This window comes from Petromyzon marinus, chromosome 2 (assembly GCF_048934315.1).
Source record: "Petromyzon marinus isolate PM22_M1 ecotype Great Lakes invasive population chromosome 2, UKy_Petmar_22M1.pri1.0, whole genome shotgun sequence".
Classification (NCBI taxonomy): Eukaryota; Metazoa; Chordata; class Hyperoartia; order Petromyzontiformes; family Petromyzontidae; genus Petromyzon; species Petromyzon marinus.
The window spans coordinates 1908421-1930797 of NC_133668.1; the positions used below are offsets into that span (position 1 = coordinate 1908421).

General features: G+C 55.0%; 1 protein-coding gene across 7 annotated transcripts in view; it reads right to left on the reverse strand.

Annotated features, from left to right (window-relative positions):
* Nucleotides 1-1827: 1827 nt before the first annotated feature.
* LOC116949636 (prolow-density lipoprotein receptor-related protein 1-like) overlaps nucleotides 1828-22377 on the reverse strand; it is a 289619-nt gene continuing 269069 nt past the window's right edge. For all 7 annotated transcript variants that reach the window (XM_076069024.1, XM_032967210.2, XM_032967186.2 and 4 more), the window contains 21 exons: nucleotides 20937-21066; nucleotides 20486-20608; nucleotides 20029-20151; nucleotides 19714-19860; nucleotides 19385-19513; nucleotides 18574-18696; nucleotides 17191-17450; nucleotides 15883-16061; nucleotides 14648-14754; nucleotides 13842-13958; nucleotides 13425-13601; nucleotides 12457-12597; nucleotides 10804-10977; nucleotides 9107-9268; nucleotides 7997-8171; nucleotides 7576-7668; nucleotides 6698-6811; nucleotides 5643-5716; nucleotides 5261-5351; nucleotides 4545-4698; nucleotides 1828-3940 (listed from right to left, as the gene is read on the reverse strand). In XM_076069024.1, the coding sequence (XP_075925139.1) occupies nucleotides 3794-3940; nucleotides 4545-4698; nucleotides 5261-5351; nucleotides 5643-5716; nucleotides 6698-6811; nucleotides 7576-7668; nucleotides 7997-8171; nucleotides 9107-9268; nucleotides 10804-10977; nucleotides 12457-12597; nucleotides 13425-13601; nucleotides 13842-13958; nucleotides 14648-14754; nucleotides 15883-16061; nucleotides 17191-17450; nucleotides 18574-18696; nucleotides 19385-19513; nucleotides 19714-19860; nucleotides 20029-20151; nucleotides 20486-20608; nucleotides 20937-21066 (2940 nt within the window). In that variant the 3' untranslated portion in view covers nucleotides 1828-3793. The remainder of the gene's footprint in view (nucleotides 3941-4544; nucleotides 4699-5260; nucleotides 5352-5642; nucleotides 5717-6697; nucleotides 6812-7575; nucleotides 7669-7996; nucleotides 8172-9106; nucleotides 9269-10803; nucleotides 10978-12456; nucleotides 12598-13424; nucleotides 13602-13841; nucleotides 13959-14647; nucleotides 14755-15882; nucleotides 16062-17190; nucleotides 17451-18573; nucleotides 18697-19384; nucleotides 19514-19713; nucleotides 19861-20028; nucleotides 20152-20485; nucleotides 20609-20936; nucleotides 21067-22377) is intronic.

Sequence of the window (22377 nt, forward strand, 5' to 3'; positions counted from 1 at the left end):
TACTCGCTGGCAGTCGGCCCTTTGCACCGTCTGCATAGTCTGCCGAGAGATGCCAGGGCCAGGCTCATGCCTTACAACTTCTGCTTCATTAAAATGCATTTGGGTTGCTCCAGGAAGTCTGTCGTTTTCCTTAGAATACCCTTTTAAAAATCGGAATACTGTAGACATGCTGCACTATCCTTGCACCCTTTATGCGACGTTTTCCTCCTTGAAAGTTGAACAGTTACTTACTCGACCGTCATCATGACTTGACCATAACTCACACGTTAATAGGTGTTCTTTTTTTCTTTTACAGTGATCAACTGAAAGAGGTCGTATAAACAGCGCCATCTGGTAAATGATGCAAAAGCTGGGAATGTTTTAAATGAGCTGTCAGAGCCACCATGGGGTCAGACAGACCTCTCCGGCAAGTCTGGCAGCTGTTGAGAAGACTTGAGGATGAGAGGGGCCCGCGTCTCTGCTGACTCCGACTGCCGTGAGCTCTGTCTCAGCGCCAACCTGGGAATTGCTAAAATGGGAGCAAATTTACCCCCTTCCTGCATCGGTTAAGGGCCGCTGGGGACTCGTGCTAAAAAGGACAACTCTGCCGAGATGCACGCTGCGAGTGGCAATTGCGGCGACGATGTTGAAAGATCTTCGGCTGTCTGGGTATTTTTAGGAAATATTTGCTTGGAATGTGTCAAGATTTTGTACTCTGAATGAATGAATGCACCGCAGAACACCGCAATGCTGTCTTGTACCCAGCTTACACTTTTAACAGTTGTTACACGGTGCGGTAGATTCATCCAATTTCTGAGGCCTGTGCATGCCAGGTTGTTATAGGCAGCTGCGGGACAGTGCGATTGTCAGGAAAGGACAGCATGGCCATCCTTGTATTGTATTTTCAGCAAGGCCGTAATTACAATATATATTGGGGGGGACACATCCCCTGGAAGATTTGGTCCCCCCCAATGGTGACTCCATTGCTACGGCCTTGATTTTCAGACAGAACAGTGCCCCCAGGTCCATGCTGCTCTCAAACGTTTACCAACCCGCACGGACCAGCACGGCGCATTACGGGTCAAATAACGCCCCACAACAAGCAAAGTGTGGGAACGCCATCGTCCTGCAGTGGACCCACATAACGGGTCCACTACATGGAACACAGCTGGTCCATATTCATTGCAGACGTAAGATTCAGGGCGAGAACAATTCAAGGGAGGATAGCGGTGGACAAAGGGGGTGTTAATGTCCAGGAAGGGCCTGCAAGGAGGGATGGGTCTGAACGACGTATGTTACGTTACGTATGTTTGTTGAATTTCTTTCGCACAGAAAGTAGACAACCGTGCTAACCGAAGGTGGGGGTGTCCCCTTGGGTGTGGCCACAGCGCTCCCTACAGTCGCTCCCGAAACGTGTCCCAAATGCAAACTTCCGCAACACTGAGGGCCTCATTCATTTGCTGGTGGGAAAATAAATCACTTTTCCGCTCGTGTCTGTTGGAAAAAAAACATAATACGCTGCAAAAACTTGGCCAGTTTCCCACCAAGGAAACGTCAGTAATAGATTTTCCAGAATTACAATACTTTTGTTGTAAAGTAAATGACATTCGTCTGAAAACTTTGCTCTAAATCCAAGTTATCAGTTGTGTTTTTAAAAAAAGTAAAATACAAGTACTAGACTATTCTAAAAAAAATACTATGCACACTAAACACCTTGCAGTGACATTGAACAGCAGCACCGCTCCTTTTTCATACCAGCGTTGTTTGGTTTAAAAAAAAAAAACCCCAGCGATAGAATCTGTCACGATCATCAACCACTTGGAATGATGTTGGTCGAATACAAAGGTCTGGAATTTGCATGGTTTTTAATTTGCAATTTTACAAATGTAGTAAAAGCACAATTTTCAAAAAGCAATTCACGCATTTAAAACCCAACCTATTGAAATAAGACATCTGTCCATGTTGACTTTGTTAAAACCTTCATCTCAGTAACATTATATATTGGCGTAAACGATCAAAGCTAAATCGTTAACTTTCCACAGCCCAAACGCTGAACTGAAAAGCAATCCAAGACGTGACTCCACAACAGACACCGGAAATCCCCCTCGCACACCCAGACACAATCGCCATCACTCATGCAGACAAAATGGGTGGCATGGGCCAACAAATAGCCTCACATTCTGAATTCCGACATGTGCTATACCATTCTGAGATCGCTGCGTTTTAGAATGCAATCAGCCATTGTTATTGCCAACAAGTGGCATAATAATGGCAGCCAAAACGGCAACTTGAATTGGGCCCGCAAATTTGCGCACACTCGCACGCAAAAGACAACGATCGTCCTGTACGGCCTTAAACAGGCTTTTGGGGCAAGTGTCTGCTGGCGAGGACCTATGAAGGCCGGCACGGCACAGGGGGGAGTGGGTGGCCAGCACCGCCTTTCTCTCCCGAGTAGCAATGTTTACACACCGCACCAGGTACTCATTTGCGGCTAAAGTCGACCTAGGTGAGGCCCAGGACCGGTTTAAATAATCGTCACGAGTGTTGACCGTGAGCGGGAATCAAACTGGGATCCCCGGGTTCGTAGCGCAGCTCGCTAACCGCTACACTACCGCTATCCCCACATGCACACACATTCACTGACCCACACGAACACAAGTTACACAGTGCAATGACTCATTCCAATCACTGGCACAACAGTCATACATTTCAACATTTTTGGATTTAAAATTGATTCCTCTAACAGCGTATACATTATCAGCATTCTGTGATTCCATAATAAAATTACCGAGCAAAAATCTAGACATGGAATGATTACAAAGGTACACAGCAGCACTTTAAAAATCATTTACAATTATCGTATATAAAACATGGCACATTTAATTGCAAGTATTTACCGTGTAAAATATAACAGTTTCTTGTTAAATCGTTGTTCAAGGTTCAGTCGTCCGGTAGCGATATAACTCTACTGCCCAGCCACTACTAATTCTATTTAATGTCCGTGACAGTACTATATGTTTGCTCGTATTGAATGCTTTTTGTTTGAACCGATTTGTCCACCTGATCGGCAATCGTTTCAAGTGGATTAACTTCAGCTACTCGACTTTGCCTCTGCTGGAGTCGGACGTCTATTGACTAAATTTTCTCCACGACAGGATCCGGCTGCACCAACGATGGCACATACTTCTCCCTGGCATGTACCTTGATTGGCTGGTCCCCACTGCACTGCTAAACTCACTACCCTTGGCAAGCAAAGACAAAGATCCTCCGTATAGCCTTAACAGACTGTTGGGGAAAGCGCTGTTAGCGAGCACCTATGAAGGCCGGCACGGCGCACGAAGAGGGTGGGTGGCCAGGACCGCGCCCGGCCGGCCGCCTTTGTCTCCCCAGTGGCGATGTTTACACATCGCACCGGGTGCTCATTTGAGAACGAGTCGACCTAGGGGAGGCGCACGACCGGTTCGGATGTTAGGTTGCGAGCAGGAATCGAACTTGCGTCGCTGGGTTCGTAGGGCAGCGTGCTCACCGCGACGCTACCGTCCCTTGGCGCCACCCACTTCTCCAAGTGGAATTGTTTTTGGGCCGAAACGGTCATCATCAACGTCTCCTGCAACTCGAAAAGCCAATAAGGCAAACAATCACAGAGAGGTAGTGCCAAACCGATAAAAAAAAAACAACAACAGAGGAACAGTTCATCTTTTTTCTGTTTTCATAATACTGTATTCTTATACAAAAGTAGCTCTGGATTTGTACATTTTGTACAGTGCAGTAGAAAACAATCGGGCATGGCGGGGAGCGGACGGGGGAGTCGGGGCTACGCCACCACCGGCTCCCCAGGCACTCCCTGGGTGCCACCCTTGGTGAGGAGCTCCTTCTTCTCGTCCGTGCTGCCCAGCGAGTTCCGACTGCTCGGCCCCTCCAGGTAAAGCGAGGCGTACACCGGGTTCATGAAGTTCGTTGTCTGCGAACAACGGCACACCGAGGTCAGGGTGAACGTGAAGAACATTCGGAAATTGAAACATAATTAACCAACGTCTGCCCAACAGCGCCGTTTTCTGGACTGAGATCGCGAGGTCGCCACAAGATGTGTGATGTTGATGCGACCGCACCGTCGTGTGATCCACGCCAGATCCTACAACTGCTGCAGAGTCAACACGTGACCTCTTGAGGTCCACTCTTAACAGTCTCATCTCTTGGGGTCATCCCCCTTGGTTACCGACCTCTAGGTGCTCAATCCGATGTCCGCGTCATTATTCATTCATCTTGTTCGCGTGTCCCTCCTCCCGTACATTTTCTTCCTGATAGCGCTTCGACCACACTCCCGCGACATTCCATTACATCACCGCTATGACTGCTCATCGCTATTCCTTCAGTAGTTCTCTCGTCGCCGCTGCATTCCGCCATCCTCAATCGCAGCGCAGCAATGCCACTCCCAGCTAGCCGCGCCCGTCGATTAAACGTCGCAGACAGCTCCCGCAGGGAGCCCCGCCGGTCTGGCCCGAGCGATCGACGCGCACCGAGCGAGAGCCGGAAACGACTGTCGAGTGGGCGACGTCGCCGCTGACCTTGCTGGGGTCGAGGGTGAAGTTGGTGTTGAGCAGTTCCCCGACGTCCTCCTCCTCCGCCTCCGCCTCGCCCTCGTACATGTTGTACGTGGGGTTCCCGATCTCCAGGCTCATGGTGCCGTTGGTCATGCGGCGGTGCTGGAAGGCCTTGGCGCTGTGCCGGGAGCAACGCAGCGCGACCCCGGATCACACGCTGCGACCACATCACGTGTGGCCAACTGTTGGCCTCGTTTAAACGACCGCTTGTATGGACACACGGACAGCACAAACCAGAACCTGCACGAAAGGGTTGAAGGTGCACAGTCGTGGCTGCAGCCTGAGAGAGAAAATGAAAGTGACAAGTGCCTCGGCATTTACCTGAGGCCCCAGCCGGCTGATTTGGAGGCCTTAGAGGAGTGCTGTGTGGAATCGAGGTGTATCCTGGGACTGGTTTTTCACTATGTGGATATGACCACAGCCATTCTGTCCCAAGGCCCTTTGGAGAGTAACACTAAGATTCGGTCAGGAACATGGAGCACCACTGAGTGTTACATGTAATGAGTTAAGGGAGACTGAGGGAGAAATGGAAGGATGCACTGAGACTAGATATGAGGATAGTGGATGTGATCAGAGGAGAGGCACGGAATATCATTACGTGGATAGAAATAAAATCTCACCAGCCGACCCCACGGCAATAACGAAACTTGTGGCTTAGAAGAATATTGAGCACCACTCACCGCTTCCCTCGCCTTCTGTAGCAGAAGAATGCCAGGACAGACACGAGCACCAGTATGAGCAGCACCACGGACACCGCCACGGGCAGCGTTTCTGCATTTGCCATTGACACAGACACGCGACGAAAAGGATTTACGTGGTCATGAAAGGCGGCATCAATCAGCCCTCCCCACAACCGCATGTCGCACCGCTCCCCCACCGGCAACACATGGGTTGAGCGCGTGACCAGATGTCAAAAAGGTTTTGCGGCATTGCCACGGCATGCGGGCTCGACTTCCAGCATTGCTGCTCGGATATGGAACGGGTGGGTGCGGCGGTGGCGGTGCGGCGACCGTGAGGCGAGATGCTGAGATACCGAGAGGGGAGGCACTGGGCGGTACTCACTGCTGCTCTCTTTGCCTGTGGACCTGCTGAGGGCGCTCCGCTCGCACTGGACACCCTCCCAGTTGGACTGGCACCTGGTGGGACACGGACCAGCACGTGTTGGCATGTCGGGGGATGCGCAGCGCCACCGTCTGCTCTGGTTACGCGGGCCCACGGATAACTAAGGCGACGCACGGCCTTGATCAAACATGGCCAGTGGTGGGGAAAAAATGATTTATCGCGATGAACGTAGCGTAGTCAGTTGTGTTACATATAACACAGGTGTCAGTGGAGGGGATGGGGGTGTGTGGGTGGAGGGTGTGGGGGGTGTGTGGGTGGAGGGTGTGGGGAGTGTGTGGGTGGAGGGGTGGGGGTGTGTGGATGGAGGGGATGGGGGGTGTGTGGGTGGAGGGTGTGGGGGGTGTGTCAGTGGAGGGGATGGGGGTGTGTAGGTGTAGGGGTGGGGGTGTGTGGGTGGAGGGGTGGGGGTGTGTGGGTGGAGGGGTGGGGGTGTGTGGGTGGAGGGTGTGGGGGGTGTGTGGGTGTAGGGGTGGGGGTGTGTGGGTGGAGGGGTGGGGGTGTGTGGGTGGAGGGGTGGGGGTGTGTGGGTGGAGGGGATGGAGGGGTGGAGGGGTGGTGGTGTGTGGGTGGAGGGGATGGGGGGTGTGTGGGTGGAGGGTGTTGGGGGTGTGTGGGTGGAGGGGATGGGGGGTGTGTGGGTGGAGGGGATGGGGGTGTGTGGGTGGAGGGGATGGGGGTGTGTGGGTGGAGGGTGTGGGGGGTGTGTGGGTGGAGGGTGTGGGGGGTGTGTGGGTGGAGGGTGTGGGGGGTGTGTGGGTGGAGGGTGTGGGGGGTGTGTGGGTGGAGGGTGTGGGGGGTGTGTGGGTGGAGGGTGTGGGGGTGTGTGGGTGGAGGGTGTGGGGGGTGTGTGGGTGGAGGGTGTGGGGGGTGTGTGGGTGGAGGGGTGGGGGTGTGTGGGTGGAGGGTGTGGGGGTGTGTGGGTGGAGGGTGTGGGGGGTGTGTGGGTGGAAGCACACAGCAGGGTCAGGGCGCTCTCCGCAGCACGAGGCACTCACCTGCACATTGGTTCATCGCTGGACTTGAGCTCGCAGAAGCCGCCGTTCTGGCAGTAGAAGTCGCAGGGGTTTACTTTCTCGTCGCAGCGGGGGCCTTTGAAACCCGCATCGCATCTGCCGTTACAGAAAGGTGGATTTTCAATTGGAAGCAAATCTGTTATCGAGGTGTATCTCCTTCAGTGAGCTCGAAAAGTCAAATGTTTTTTCACATTCAAAATAGAAATGGGGTGGTGTATGGGGGCTCCTGACATATGTTACATATTCCCAAGAAATGTTCACGATGCTAAACTGCAACTACTTTTTACTTGACCAGGTAATGCCCACTGAGCTACGTAGCTCTTTTTCAGAAGTGACCTGGCCACAAATGATCGCTCAACGAAGTGGCTCATCATGCGGAAATGTATAGTAGTCAAATACTCTAAACGCGTGATGTTGATTCTAAATGTTGAGGGCAAAACCAGAGGACCCGGAGAAAAATCCAAACTCCAAATATACAGCAGGCCTCAGGGTTGGGATCGGACCTACGACCTCCTGCATACCAGACGAGGTAGTTATCATCTCACCACCGTGGCGCCCACTGATTTATAATATAACTTGCCATGTTGAAACAAAGTCAGGATTGTTTTGCGTCACTGTGACTTGTGCATCTTCACAAATAAGTCTGGATTCATTGTATATACCGTAAAAAAAAGATATAAAAAAACCTAACAATTTAAACTTTGCAAGCAACTTTACAATTTGGCTATTGTACCACGCTGATAAATGTGCCATAGTCAAGGCAGCCCTTGTATCTGTTTCACATCAACTCGCAAGCCACCCACCCACCCCACCCACACACCCACACTAGGGGTGAGGCACAAGGGGACCACGTGTCTCACATGCACGTCCGGCTCTTGCTTTCAGGATCCGTGGCGCAGTGTCCATTGTAGTTGCAGAACTTCGGACAGCTGATGCAGTCCAGCCCGATGCAGCTGAACAACAAATGAGACGAGTCAACGTTTCCAATAACAATCATCCGTCACGTGATTCGCAAAGCTTCCCCCTCGGTGCAGAGCCCGGCTCGTAAGACGATCGCGGCCGCCCCTTCGAAAGCCGCGCTCCGTGAACCCAGTCGCGTCTGGGAGCGTTCCCGCGGACACTGAAGGTCACGCGCTTGGCGCGTCGCGCCCCACGCGTTCCCTTGACCTCGAAGCTCCCTCCTGTGTCCTCGCCCCACAGCCCAGTGTCTCGACGTGCACGGCAGAGGGGGGGGGGGGAGAGAGATGTGGGGGGGGGGGGGGGTGGTGCGAGGGTGCTTACTCGCAGAACGCCTCGCCCGTGCGCTCGTCGACCTTGCACTGCTCACGCTGGCAGTGGACGCAGGCCCCGATGTCCTCGCAGCGCTCGCCCGTCGCGTAGGAGGGACACTCGCACGCCGGCCTGCCGCCCCTGTGGACGCACTTGCCGCCGTGCAGGCAGAAGCCGTCGCACACGGCTGCCCGGGTGCGTTGCGGCGGGGCGGTGCGGGGCAGGGGGGGGGGAGGGGAGCGGTAGTGAGTGGGTAGGGAAGGGGTCGTTTCGGCACGCGGCAATGAAGAGACTCGTTGAAGGGTGTTGACGAGGTGGGGGAGCCGAGACGCGGCGGTCAGCGGCGCCACGAAGCCGGCGACCCGGGTTCGATTCGCGCTCACGGTCGACACCGGTGACGATTGTTTGAACCGGTCTTGGGCCTCCCCTAGGTCGACTCGGTCTCAACTGGGCACCTGGTGGGGCTGCGGCAACATCGCCACTTGGGAGACAAAGGCGGCCGGGCGTGGTGCTGGCCACCCACCCACTCGTGTACCGTACCGGCCTTCATAGGTGCTCGATAACAGCACTTGCCCCTACAGTCTGTTAAGGCTATACGGGGAATCTTTGTCTTTAATGACGTGGTTGTGGAAGGTGCGCCTGAGGTTGTGTTGCCACACTTGCGTTTGCAGCACAAGACTTTGACGTGGTGTCCTCGTGGTGAAGGGAAACTCTTAAGATGCGCGTGTATGTCTACTGTTATTATTATTACCAATACGTTTGTTAAGCCAGAAAAGTCTCTAAAGTGTCTTTCAGGAGGATCCTACCATGTTTATTTTTCAGTGGGGAGGGGGGGGGGCGACAATTACTGTGAGTTTCCCATTTAAGTAATTTGTGGAAAAAGCAAATCCAATTTGGCAAACTTCATGACCTCGGCACACAATGGTCACCTCGTCTTCGAATAATATAGCTGGCGCCTATCATACTGGTTATGGTTAACACGCGCTCACAGTATTAACCAGCGCGGCCTGCCAGAATTGAACCGCGAACCTCTGCAACGGGCGGCGAACGTGCAACTGCTGGGCCAAGTCACCGCCTGTGTGTGTCTGCTTGTTCACAAACAGGAGGTGCGGGCACACTCACTGGATTGGCACTTCTCTCCCGTGTGGGGAGCCGGGCAGCCGCACGTGGGCTGGTTCCCCAGGTTCACGCTACACGTGCCACCGTTCAGGCAGTAGCCTGCGCACACCTTCCGCTCGCACTGCGCGCCCGTGAATCCATTCACGCAGCGGCACGTTGGCATTCCTGTAAGAGACGAATCGCGCTCGTGAGCACACGCGCGCGCACGCACGCGAACGCACGCACACGCACGCCGTGCATTTGCTTGACGAGCACGCACGCAACATCGCGCCGATGAAGCCACGTCGCGGTCACTTTGGCACACGGGATAAACCTAGGAGCAGCGTCTAGTACGTGCCAGCGAAAGTCTCATCACGCTGTGCCACCGAGCAATTTCATGCGACGCCTGCTCTGGCCTCGGAACACGCGTCGGCACAGAGTCCGTCAGCACATTTCGCACGGAGTGCTCGTTTTTTTTTTTTTTAGACTGGACCCTGGGGCAAGGTGAACGAGGCTCTCGTGAGATGAGCCGTGACAGATGCCCGTGGATGGGGATCGCGCCGGAGCCAATTCAGCCACTGCTCGTCAAGAGTGTCCACTTGCCCAAATCTCTCAGGGTAATCCTCCTCATCGCTTTTTGTGCCCCCCCCACCCCGAGCTGGGAGTGAAAACTTCGCATTACCGTGGCAGGGGGAGAGACCTTACACGTTACCGCACGACGCTAAACGCACGTGTGTGCGACGTGCGTTCACAAGGGTATCAAGGAGCACAAGTCATCACGCCAACTTCTCACGGCGGTTTTTGGCTGGCCATCGAACAAAGACGGTGGTCACCGCATCGCGCGCTTTCAGACGCGTTTCTGCGGCCGTCTGGAACGCTCTTCCTTTCGATATTAAGAAGCCACTGGAGCTATCCACTTTCAAATGTAGATTGAAAACTCATTTCATTAGAACTGCTTTTTGTGTGTAGTTTGTTGTCCTTCACCTGCACCTCCGATTAAAACGGTTGGCTACGTACGGTGCGAAATAAGTTCAACACATCTACATACTCACACACACAGACAAGTAACACCGAGGTTGACCACACTCTCCGGAATGATGTGGCCAATGCCACACCTGCATTGTCCACATGGACTTGATGCAAGGCACTGTTAGTGAGCACCTATTGGAACCGATTGAAACCAGCTCAGTGCATAAGGAGATGGTGTGCTGGGAACCACGCCTGCCTGCTTCTGTCTCCTCAGTGCTGACAATTATCCATCGTGCAAGTTACTCATTTAAGGCGAAGCTGACCCCGGGGAGGGCCACTCACCACTGATGTTATCCATGGCCGTGAATGGAACTCAAGCTGTAGAGTTCATAGCACAGTGTGCTAATCACTAAGCCACCGATCCCTGATCGCACGCAACAACCACAGCTGCCCTTCGCCACGACGTGGCGATGACATCACCGCAGCACTTGTGGCAGGCTAGGTGCTCTTTGAGGCCACCTCAAGTGTCGAAGTCTCGCTGGTAGGAAGTCACGGAAACCAACCGAGGTTCCACCGATCGACTGAGATGACTGGCAAATGCACCACCTGTGTTCCCGACTGTGCCAACTCACTGCGTTTTAGCCGCCCGGCGATTTGCTCATTGTTGTGGGTGTCGCACCTCTGCCCTATGCTGTTGCTAGTTGACGACTGCCTACAACTGCCCACAAGCACGCACGCACACGTGTGCGCACCTGAAAGGGAGGCCGTGCAGGTGCCACCGTTGCGGCAGTACTCCGTGCACTGGTCGTTATCGCAGCGCTCCCCCGTGAACCGCGCCTGGCACTTGCACTTCTCCTGCCGGCGCTCGTTGAGGAAGCAGCTCCCGCCGTTGGCGCACAGCAGGGTGCACTCACCCTGGATTGGTGCTGCCAAGGGGGCAGGGAGAGACGCACACTCCGTAAAGTTCATGACCCACTTGCCCTGCGACCCCGCCACGCATCCGCACATCAATAGCGGGCTTCAATATTTGTAGTTTCGAGAAAAAAAAAATGCGCGTTCGTAAGAAACCGCGAAAAAAACAATCCGTTGGGTATTATCTCAGCGTGGTGTCACGAGGCTGCTGTGATCCAACGCTTGAGGGCGCGGTGGGTGCATTGTCACAGAGAACATCATGCATGAGACTCACGACCCACTGGGGCTGAGAGGTGGCCAGGAGACGGCGGTACAGCGAGTGGGTGACCAACTTTGTACGGACTGCAAATGGTGTTCCCATGTACGCTGAGGATTTTGGCAGGCGCTGCAAATTTAATCCGCGTGCAAACCGTTTATGAGAAGACAATTGGCCGGCAATTTTACGACTCGGTCGGTTAGCGCTCCTGAGCTGCACAGCTCCCCGACAGTGCGTTTGTGTTGTAGCGCGTGTTTTTTGATCGGCACAATGTCCTAAATTTCGTTGCACGTGCCGGTTCCTGAAGAAGCTCCCAGCACGCGGAACAAAAACGACGGACATCACGGCGAGCAACATACGCGGCACAACCCGCAGTGACGCAACAACATCCCGCCGGCTACGGTGAGTTTCCGCCTATCGAGAGCACGTGCGTGGCCTTCCCGTTTCTGCCCGTCGCCTTCCCGTTTCTGCCCGCTAGCGGCGGTTGAGCGTGTTGGCGCGTGTTGCCGCGTGTTTCCGCGTGTTGTCGCGTGTTGCCGCGTGTTGGGGCGTGTTGCCGCGTGTTGCCGCGTGTTGGCCCGTGTTGCCGCGTGTTGCAGTGTGTTGGGGCGTGTTGCCGCGGGTTGGTGCGTGTTGCCGCGTGTTGGCGCGTGTTGGTGCGTGTTGCCGCGTGTTGCCGCGTGTTGCAGTGTGTTGGGGCGTGTTGCCGCGGGTTGGTGCGTGTTGCCGCGTGTTGGCGCGTGTTGGTGCGTGTTGCCGCGTGTTGCCGCGTGTTGCAGTGTGTTGGGGCGTGTTGCCGCGTGTTGCCGCGTGTTGGCGCGTGTTGCCGTGTGTTGCCGCGTGTTGCCGCGTGTTGCCGCGTGTTGCCGCGTGTTGCAGTATGTTGGGGCGTGTTGCCGCGTGTTGGCGCCTGTTGCCGTGTGTTGGTGCGTGTTGCCGCGTGTTGCAGTGTGTTGGTGCGTGTTGCCGTGTGTTGGTGCGTGTTGCTGCGTGTTGGCGCGTGTTGGTCCGTGTTGCCGTGTGTTGGTGCGTGTTGCCGCGTGTTGCCGCGTGTTGCGGCGTGTTGGCGCGTGTTGGCGCGTGTTGCCGCGTGTTGGCGCGTGTTGCCGTGTGTTGCCGTGTGTTGGCGTGTGTTGCCGCGTGTTGGCGCCTGTTGCCGTGTGTTGGTGCGTGCTGCCGCGTGTTGCCGCGTGTTGCCGCGTGTTGCCGCGTGTTAGGCCACACGGTGGAGACTCACAGTCCGCCGGCGGGGTAGGCGTGGGCATCTTCAAGCAGGTGCCGTTCACGAGCGAGTGTCCATTGGGGCAGTTGCAGGTGGCCCCATTGGGGTTGAGCAGGCAGAGCCGCTCGCACTTCTTCCTCTCGCACGGGTTCGCCACTGCCAATGCAAGCGCAGCAGAGAGAAATGCGTGTGACTCCACGCCAGGCCGAAGCATCTCGAAATCAACGTTGACGACCGCCTTAGCCGGCGGTCGAAATTAAAAATTCTGCCAGCTGGCGCGAGGCTCTCTCAACAATGACCCCAATGCCTTCTCACACAGGGTGGTCCTCATTGATCCTGAAATAGTGACGGTTCAAGTTGACCCCCAGATTATGGTATTTGAACTCGGCACCTTTGAATTATGAGTCGAGCATGAGAATAAGTTTTTCCTCTTTTTTCTGGCACTTAAAGAGAAGGTCCAGACATTTCTGATGAGATGAGCTAGAGATAATTGTATCCCATTGGACCTGGTTGCAGGTTAAGTTGATATGATGGCTGTAACCTAATCTGCACTTCCTGCAATCGTGCCAGACCGCGGCTGCGAGCATGCAAGGTATGTGTTTGCGAGTGTGCAACTGCACGGTGGCGATCGTGGGTGCGGTGGTTGTGGTCCGGGGAGCAGTAGGGTGGCGGTTCGCGCTACGAACCCGACGACCCGAGTTCCATTCCCGCTCATGGCCAACACCGGTGACGATTATCTGAACCGGTCCTGGGCCTCCCCTAGGTCGAATCAACATCAAATGTGTACCTGGTGCAGCGTGTAAACATCGCCACTGGGGAGACAAGGCGACCGGGCGTGGTGCTGGCCACCCACTCCTCTTGTGTGTCGTGCCGGCCTTCGTAGGTGCCCGCTAACAGCACTTGCCCCTACAGTCTGTTAAGGCTATACGGGGGATCTTTGTCTTTGGCGGTCGTGGCGGCGTAAAGCTGAGCACGCGCCTCACCCTCCGGCTGCTTTAGCGGGTGGAAGACGAGCGCGTGGGTGGCGTGGCTCAGCCCCATCGTCAGGAACTCCACTGTGCCGTTCCCAAACTTGTGCACGCGGAAGACTCGGCTGTTGGTGTACGTCACGCCGTAGATGTGGTCCTCGAACACGTCGATGGCGAACGGGTGCAGGAGCCCTGCGTCACATTCGCCATTGATCTCTTGGCCGCCCAACGCATCTCCGACGCCCCGGAGCACAAGACGACGTTCCGTCTCGACGACACATTTTCTATATTTACGTGATCTAAACCCCACCCCCCCCACCACCCGCCTCCACCCCCCAAAAAAAACAAAACACTTTATTACGAATAACATTGCTCGCGAAAGCCAATGCGTTGAACAGACGTGGGCCCATCCGTTTCACGGCGCTCGGTCACCTTGCTTGATGCTCACGGCCACCACACGGTCGGTGCCGTCCAGTCGGATGCTGCTGATGACGGAAAGCTTCGTGTCCGCCCAGTAGAGGCGCTGGTTCATGTAGTCGACGGCCAGTCCTGTGCGCACGGCGAGGAGGTGGGGACAAAGAGCGCCCGCGTCTGCCTCCTGCCGCCAGTATTTCGGCAACAGCTACGAACGTTTGTCATTTGAGTTTGTTTAAAATGACAGAGGGCAGCGCAGCAAACCTGACTGCGTTGTAACGGATTGCGCTTCGAGCCTTCGCCAACCTGCGCAAAGACTGGCATGGTGCAGCATGGCTGAATAACCTCCACCGTGACCCGCGCCGCACGGAGAGATAAACAAAAAGTGCTGCTGCTGGAACACGAAGAAGCGAAAGATTTTTAGGATCGAGCACTCTTTGCTATTAGGATTTTCTTTTTACGACCTCAAATGGTGCTCCTCATGTGAAGACGACCTCCTAAACTCGTGACTCATCTCTCAAGGGTCCCAACGCCTGCCAGCAGCACGCAAGTTTGTTTTTTTCCCGGGGGGGAGGCGGGGGGAGAGGCGGGGGGGGGCAGGCATGTAGAGCACAGAGCACAGCGCTGCTCCGCGAACATTTATAGCGCAATTTTGCCGAGACGCAAACCTGCAACAACCCCCCCGCCCACTAGCAGCTGCCGCTGGCAGCTCGTCGCACTGAACGCTCGCACGACCGCAACTTCGACGTTCGCGGAAGCTCGAGGTGTCAACCGCCCCCGCCCCCCCCCCTTCCCCCGCGTGTGCCGCTGTTGCGGCTCCTCACCCGTTGGCCACTGCACTCGCTCCTCCACGAAGTTGCGCCGTCGTGTGCCGTCCATGGAGGCCTGCTCGATTTTGGCGTTGTTCCCCCAGTCCGACCAGTACATCTTCCTGCAATCGGAAAAAAACAGCGCGTTTGTAGCATTGCTGCTCGTCTAAATCTTTGTGCTTAGTTTGCTGTCCTTCCCCCGCACCCCAGATCAGCACGGTTGGCTACGTACGGTGCCAAAGAAGTAAAATATGCATACAAAAATCATGTAAATGATATTGAATTATCACAGGAGCCTGCAAATAAACTATACCATCCACGAAGCATACTGTGATGAGTGTCCACTAAGTGCATGCGTGTGGGTGGGCACGTGCCTATTTCTGCACGCTTCTTTCCGCATTGTGAACGCGTACCACTGCGTTTAGTCTGGTTGCTTGTGCCTGTGAGGTTGTGTGTGTTTTTTTATGCTCCTAATTGTGCATGCTTGCGTGTGTGTCTGCTCGCTTGTGTCGGCACGAATGTCTGCGCGAGCGTACTCGTCCGCCTGCGTATATATGTATGCACATATGAATCATTTGGCGGGATCCCGGGGTCCCGCAAAAATTAGGTCAATAATTATTATTATTTTTCAGTCCGCCCCACTACGTGATCCCGACAGCAACGCGCCGCCCGCCCAGACTCGCATCAACAAGCGCCAGCAGCAGCAGCAGCAGGCGGCGATCAACACGATGGGCGCCACCCCACCGGCCAAACGCAAGCCCCGGGGGGCGTCCGACGCACCTCCGGTCAGCCGTCGATCCTCAGCTTCTTTGCCAAGGCGAGCCCGCCCCCCCAGGCGGTGAATTTAACGTGTTTATGTAATTTTTCAACTTTTTACGAAACTTAGTGTCCCCGAGTAGCTCTCGACGAGGCCAATCGATTGACCACTAGTTTTGTTGTTGTCGGTAAGGCAACAAGACTCGTGTTGCTACGCGGTTTTTCCCACCCCAGGGCAGTGATGGGACCCCGGGGTCCCGCCAATTGCTTCACATGTTGAACATCTTTCACACTGTACGTAGCCAGCCGTGCCCATCGGGGGTGCGGGGAAAGGACTACAAACTAAACACAACAGTTACGTGCGCGTGTGGGCTCGTGTTTGCGTGCACGCACGCCTGTGTGCGTGCGTGTGTGCGTGCGTCGCCACCATAGGGACGTGTTCATGTCGTGCGCGCCCTCGCATCGGGGTGCGTGCGAGCGAGCGACTCTCCTACCCGCGCACGGGGTCGAGCGCGATGGCATGCGGATCGTCGATCATGCCGGAGACGAGCGTCTTGCGGTTCTGCCCGCTCAGCTGCGCCACCTCGACGACGTCCCGCCCCGAGTCCGTCCAGTACAGGTTCCCCGCCACCCAGTCGACGGCCACGCCGCTCGGAGTCCTCAGCCCCGGGATCTGCGCCACGCGTGGTGGAGGGTGCGTGCCCCACTTTAGTTTTGGATGGGGCACGTCTCTCGAGTGGCCGGCCTGGGCCAGCAGTGAAAATTTCACGTTTCCTGAAGCAGCGGCCAGTATTTGTCCAGCACGTACGATACGTCATCAAAAGATCCCCGACGCCTGCAGTGGCGATCTTTCGCACAGCCTCGCCACATTAGCTGCCGCCTGCGGGGATTGAACTACGGAGACCCTGAGATTTCCGAGAGGCGATCGTTCGCCTTTCGGCCACATGAGACGGATAGCTGGGGACACTGGGCATTGCTGGCCTCCAACCGCTACAGCTGCGAGTCATGGCAGGCCATGCGGGGGAGCCCAGGCGGCGATTGGCCGGCCTCGGCACACCGAATCGAGATGTGCACGGCCTTCTCTGCTGCGGGGGCGTGGACTGCTGTGAGTGACCGCGTGGGGTGGCGGGCACCGTGACCCTTTGTCCGTCTAGCGCAAGGGCAGCAGTAGCAGTGGGAGCGGTCGCATGGCTCAGCGGCAGCACGTTCGACGCTTGGTACCGAGCTTCGTGGCCAGACTTTGGCTGACCCGGTTAATACTTCTCGTGTATTAACCACAAAAGATGCGACGGGTGCTTCACGGTGGATGTTAGAAGATTCCGTAGCGAATGAAGCCTCCTAACGGCTTAAACTTTGCGGGGCCCCTTCCTGACAAAGAGTCTCGAGGCTCAGCGAGGCTTTCCTGCGTCAGAAAGCGGAACAACAACAATAATTTAGCACTCTTCTGAAATTCGTGGTCTGCCAGGCAAGTGTCTAACTGTGTCGTTGGCCCGACTGGTTTTGCATCACGTACATTTTTTCTTAGGTTTGTTGAATTCTCGTCTCTCATCTTCTTGTTGTATTTACCTCCGTGTAAGTTTAACGCTCTCTATGTGTTGCGTTGATGTCACCCAATCTGCTATTTGTTTTTTACACCTGATGAAGATCGCTTGTGTTGCGATCGAAACGTCGTGATTGATTAATTTTATTTTAATATAATTTCATGGTATTTCTACATACGTGACTTTACCGAAAAAAACAATGAGTAATAATAACAACAGTCTGTTGGGCACCGATGGCCCCGACCCCGTCCCCGCACGTGCCTCGAGCCTCACGACGGCTGCCGTGTCGTCCCGCACGGAGCGAGGCCGACCCGCGCCGGGGCGCAGCTCCATCGAGGAGATGCTGCCCAGGTGCCAGTTGGTCCAGAAGAGGCGGGCGGTGCGCACGTGCACGCCCATGGAGTGGACGCGCACCGAGTCGTCGCCCAGCAGCACCTGGGTGTAGCGCGCGTTGGCTCGCTGCGGCGACAGGCCGCGGACCTGGTTGTTGTCGGCCACGTAGATCATCGTGCGTTCCGAGTCTCCGAGACGCACGCAGCGGCGGCGGCGGCAGCGGAGGGAGACGCACAGGTGTTAACGAGGCGCTTCAGGGCGACGCGTCGATTCAACAACTAAACTCCATTCTTTACCGGAGATCTGTGAAGGAGCGCTTCAGAGCTCACCTGGTTTCCTCCAGCATAGATAAACATTCTGATTCTTACAGCCACGGTACGGGCAATTCATCCATTATAAATTCGACTGGTGTGAAGCGTAGAGGGGCATCCCTGCAAGTGCTGGCGGATGGGCATTCCACTCGAGCGAGATCTAACAGAGACCCTCCATTGAGTATTTGGCCCAACCCGTCCACACTGGGCAGATGTCTTGGCGAGGAACGACAGATAAGCTGTATGTAATTGGTTCAGGGAAACCTTGCACTCACTTGAAGTGCTGCATGTACTACAAAGCCAAATAATAATAATCGATTGTTGAATTGAATTATCACCCTAAATCATGACAATTTAGGGAATTGTGGTGGATTGCAAGCACGTGCCAAAATCTAGGCATGCAGGAGGAAGTAGGGTTTTTTTTCTGTCATGGTCAAAATAATACATATTTGGAAGTGCCCTAGCAACCTCCATGATTACAGAAAGCTACACTTTTTTACACTCTGGGAAACGTAGCATTACACGGAGCTGTTTCATTGAATTAAAAGCGTGGCGCATTTTAAACGCAGCCAGGGATCAAATCATGAATCGTGACCAATCTTGAACCGATACAAAAACCAGTTGCGCCACGGGAGCTTGTTTTTTGTTACAGCTTCGAGCCCCAAATCAGACCCCCAAGGGGAGTTTCCCTGAACCCCCTGGAGATCATCATCATCGCATCATTATTGCATCATCAATGCGTCATCGCATCATCATCGCATCATCATCGCATCATCATCACGTTATAATCTTCGCGTCATCATCATCGCGTCATCATCGCGTCATCATCATCATCATCATCGCGTCATCATCGCATCATCACACCGCCGCATCGCATTGGTCGATGCACGACGGGGGCGCCACAGAGACGAGAGCTCGGCCCGGGGTGTGGGAGGAACCCAGGAGGCCCATTTTTTTTTTTGCGGGCGACGGCGTGAGCGCGGCGAGCGCCGCTCCATACCATTGGCTTTGCAGCTGTGGTGGTGGACCTTGACGAAGTTTTCAGCGCAGCTGCACACGTGCGAGCCTTTGGTGTTGTTGCAGACTTGCGAGCAGGTGCCAAAGTGCAGGCATTCGTCGACGTCTGCGTGGAGGGCAACGCGAGACCGGGGGGGGGGGGCGGGGGGGAGGCGCGGCGACGAGCGCCGTGGTCACGTGATGCCGTCAAGGTAACGCCGGACCTGACGTTAAAGTAACGATCGTCGCCGTTTTTGCCCTCGAGGAAAAGTGTCGGCCGAAGTGCGCGTCAGCGTCGCGGCTGTGGGTACGTCACTCCGCCTTGGAATCCCTTCGCAGCGTCTCATTTCCCAAGCCCTTATAACTTTGCTCAATTCACAAAACGTGTCAAAGTTCATATGCCCGACACCATTTAACATTCATGCTTAGTGCTGGCCGCTTGATGTTTTGGATCTTTGGGCCTGTGCTTTGTAACTGTATTAAGAACGTTACGTCGTGAAAAATATAATGATTCACCAATTCATTTCTAAAATGTTGGTTTGCAGCAGTGCATCTTCAGTAGCTTGGAAATTATTAAGTACAGTGATTTATACGAAGCAGCATACGATATTTATTAATTCCTCAATAGGTTATTACTATATGCAAGACAAATAACACACAACAGACACAACTTCACGAAAAACATTCAAATCAAACCCGATCATTCCTCTTTGAAATTCAATGAGGCAATGGGACCCCATCATTGAGGGCTTGTGGGCCACGTGGCAATGCAGTGGTGGTGAGGTGATAAGGAGTATGAGGAGGAGGCGAGGCACCTTCGCAGGAGGAGATGCTCGCATTCCACTGGAAGCCCGGCCGGCAGCTGCAGTAGTAACCCTGGAGGGTGTCGTGGCAGGACGCCTCGAAGCCGCACGCATTGCTCAGACATTCGTTCACCCTCGGGTCTGTCGGGCGGCGGGCGGGGGGGGGAGTTCACGTGGTTGGACCACGGCCACGACGGCACGGACAGCCGCAGCGCGCGAACGCCATTTCCTTTAAGACGACTGCATGGACAACGACTCGCGCCTTCCCGTCTTGCCTCTCGCTCGCACGCACACCCGCGCACACCCGCGCGCACGGACGTGCTGGCGGCTCCGATGCGCACCTCCTCCGCAGGCCATCTCGTCGGAGCCTCCGTCCCCGCAGTCGTCGTGGTGGTTGCAGAGCAGACGAACGTCGATGCACTTCCTCTCCAGGCTGTCGCACTTGAACTCCTCGGCCGTGCAGGCCCGAGCTCCGCGGGCCGGCTCGCCTGCGGCCGGCAGACGTCACAAAAACGATACCAAGTCTAGTACCAAGCGAGAGCATCACGTGAGTTCATCGGTTGCAACGTTCGGTGATCGCCGAACGTATCGCCGGTCAGTAACGTCGTCGTGCTCGGGCGCCATAGCCGGCTGCCATGACCATCGCGGTTTCTTACCACAGTGCTCCTCGTCAGAGTGGTCCCCGCAGTTGTTGATGCCGTCACAGACCCGGTCAAGGCTCACGCAGACCCTGTCATTGCGGCAACGGAACTGCCTCCTGGGAGGGCACTGGAACGCTCCTGGCATGGACACAGAGAGAAGAAGCTGGCTGCTCTGGACAAGCGTCGTTGCCACGAGCATGAAAGCCAGCGAGTTTCCCGGCAGGCATCCGCGAACATCCGACGTAACAACTTGTGGCACAGTGGTGCCCGGACAAAGCCAACAAGATTTGGGAATTGACAGGAATGTACGACTGCTGCAGCGAAAGTGGATTGACCAACGCCGTTTAGCACTTGCTGCAACTGGCGATGACCGTTTGAATCCGCATGAGCAGGGCAAAAGCGGTCCCACACTTTCTTTTCTGGCTGCACGAGAGCCAGGGGAGGCGGACGTGGGGCGTGCCGAAGGACTCACGGCAGTGGTCGGCATCCTCGTCCGAATTGTCGCCGCAATCGTCTTCCCCGTCGCACCTCCACGAGAACGGCTTGCACAGCGTGCTGTTGCACTGAAACTCGTCCTTGGGGCACAGGCGCACAGCTGCTGGCACCAGGGCCGGGGGGGGGGGAGGGGATGGGGGGGATGTGGTGCCAGCGCATTAGCAACGATGCGTCCCCATGCTTAGCACCCGGAGCACCTCGCACGGTGTTGGGGAGTAATTTATTTCTGGGTGTAAGATATCTTTCCAAAAGGAAGAACTGGCCATCCCAAGATGAGTGAGCCGAGTACGCATGTTGCGATTATATCGCACAATACGTAGTCAACCGTGCTGAACGGAAGTGCGGGGGAAGGAGTGGAGGATTGGTAGTGCACCGGTTACCGCGCTGGGCCAGCGCGACCTGAGTTTGATTCCCATGCGTGCACCCACCGGATCCGCAGTTTTCCTCATCGCTGCCATCCAGGCAGTCCGCGTCGTTGTCACAGCGCCAGCGCTGGGGGATGCAGTGCCCGTTCTGGCACTGGAATTGGTCTTGCTCACAGCGGAGCGAGCAGTCCTTCTGCACGGGGGGCGGCAAGATGGCGCAGCGTGAACACCCGTCTCTCACAGCGAGCGGTGGGCTCTGAGTTTTACTCCTGACTCAGGCGCCTGTCCGTGGGGAGTTTGGATGTCCTCCCCCCGTTCCGCATTGGGTTTCCTCCAGGTGCTCCCAGCCACCGCCTGCCATTGGTGTTGACCAAAGATCCCAACGCGGGAACCTCCCGGAAAAAAAAATAGTCTTTTGAATCGGCGTGGCTTCCTGGGTGGGTAAGTGAATAATAATATGAATAATAATCATCATCATTATTATTATCACGTGCGGGAGCTCGCCCACGTACCAACACAAAGCAACACATGGAACCGCCATCTCCTGGTCATCTCCTGGCCAGGAGGTTACGAGGACCGTGCACATCATGAAATTTGTGCGTATCCACTGCCCCGCCCTCTAAAGCGGTGGACAACACCTGGCAAGGGGTACAGCTTGCACTCTGCACCAAGCTCTTGGGAATTGTAAATAATTCGAGAGAATTACGAAGAAATATTATTTTAAATCAAATTAACACGTAGGCTTTAGCGACCGATATTATCAATAAAAAAGGTTTTTTGGGTTAGACCGCGTGAATATAAACTCTTTAAAATCATCCCAAGAACAAAACCATCAGCCCAAAAAGGACACCTGGAAAATGTTGCATTCTGGCCAAATGAATGAATGAAGATGGCGCTCACATATTTGGAGTCATTGGGAACACACGTGGTGACACGAGGCTTTACGATTCCACCAACATTTCTCACTTGGTAAATCGAGCTGGGTGACACGATAGCAAAGTGCATGAGCCATAATTTCAAGGAATGCGAATTGAAATCCCAGTGATGGAGAAACTTGTAATTTAAGCTCCTCTGTGGTTTACAAAAATAGTATCGCTGTGTCAAGTCAACATGTATGTATGTTGAACTTCTTTCGCACCATACGTCGCCAACCATGCTAATGAGAGGTGTGGATGATGGTGGTGGTGATGATGATGGGAGTGATGGTGGTGATGGTCGTGATGATGATTGGAATGATGATTGGGATGGCGGTGTGGTAATGGTGGTAGTGGTGGTGATGATGGTGGTGATGATGGTGATGATGGCGGTGATGGTGGTAGTGATGGTGGTGGGGAGCGGTAGTGTAGCGGTTAGCACGCTGCGCTACGAATTTGGCGACCCGGGTTCGATTCCCGCTCATGGCCAACACCAGTGACGATTATTTGAACCTGTCCTGAGCCTCCCCTAAGCCGACTCAGCCTCAAATGAGTACCTGGTGCGATGTGTAAACATCGCCACTAGGGAG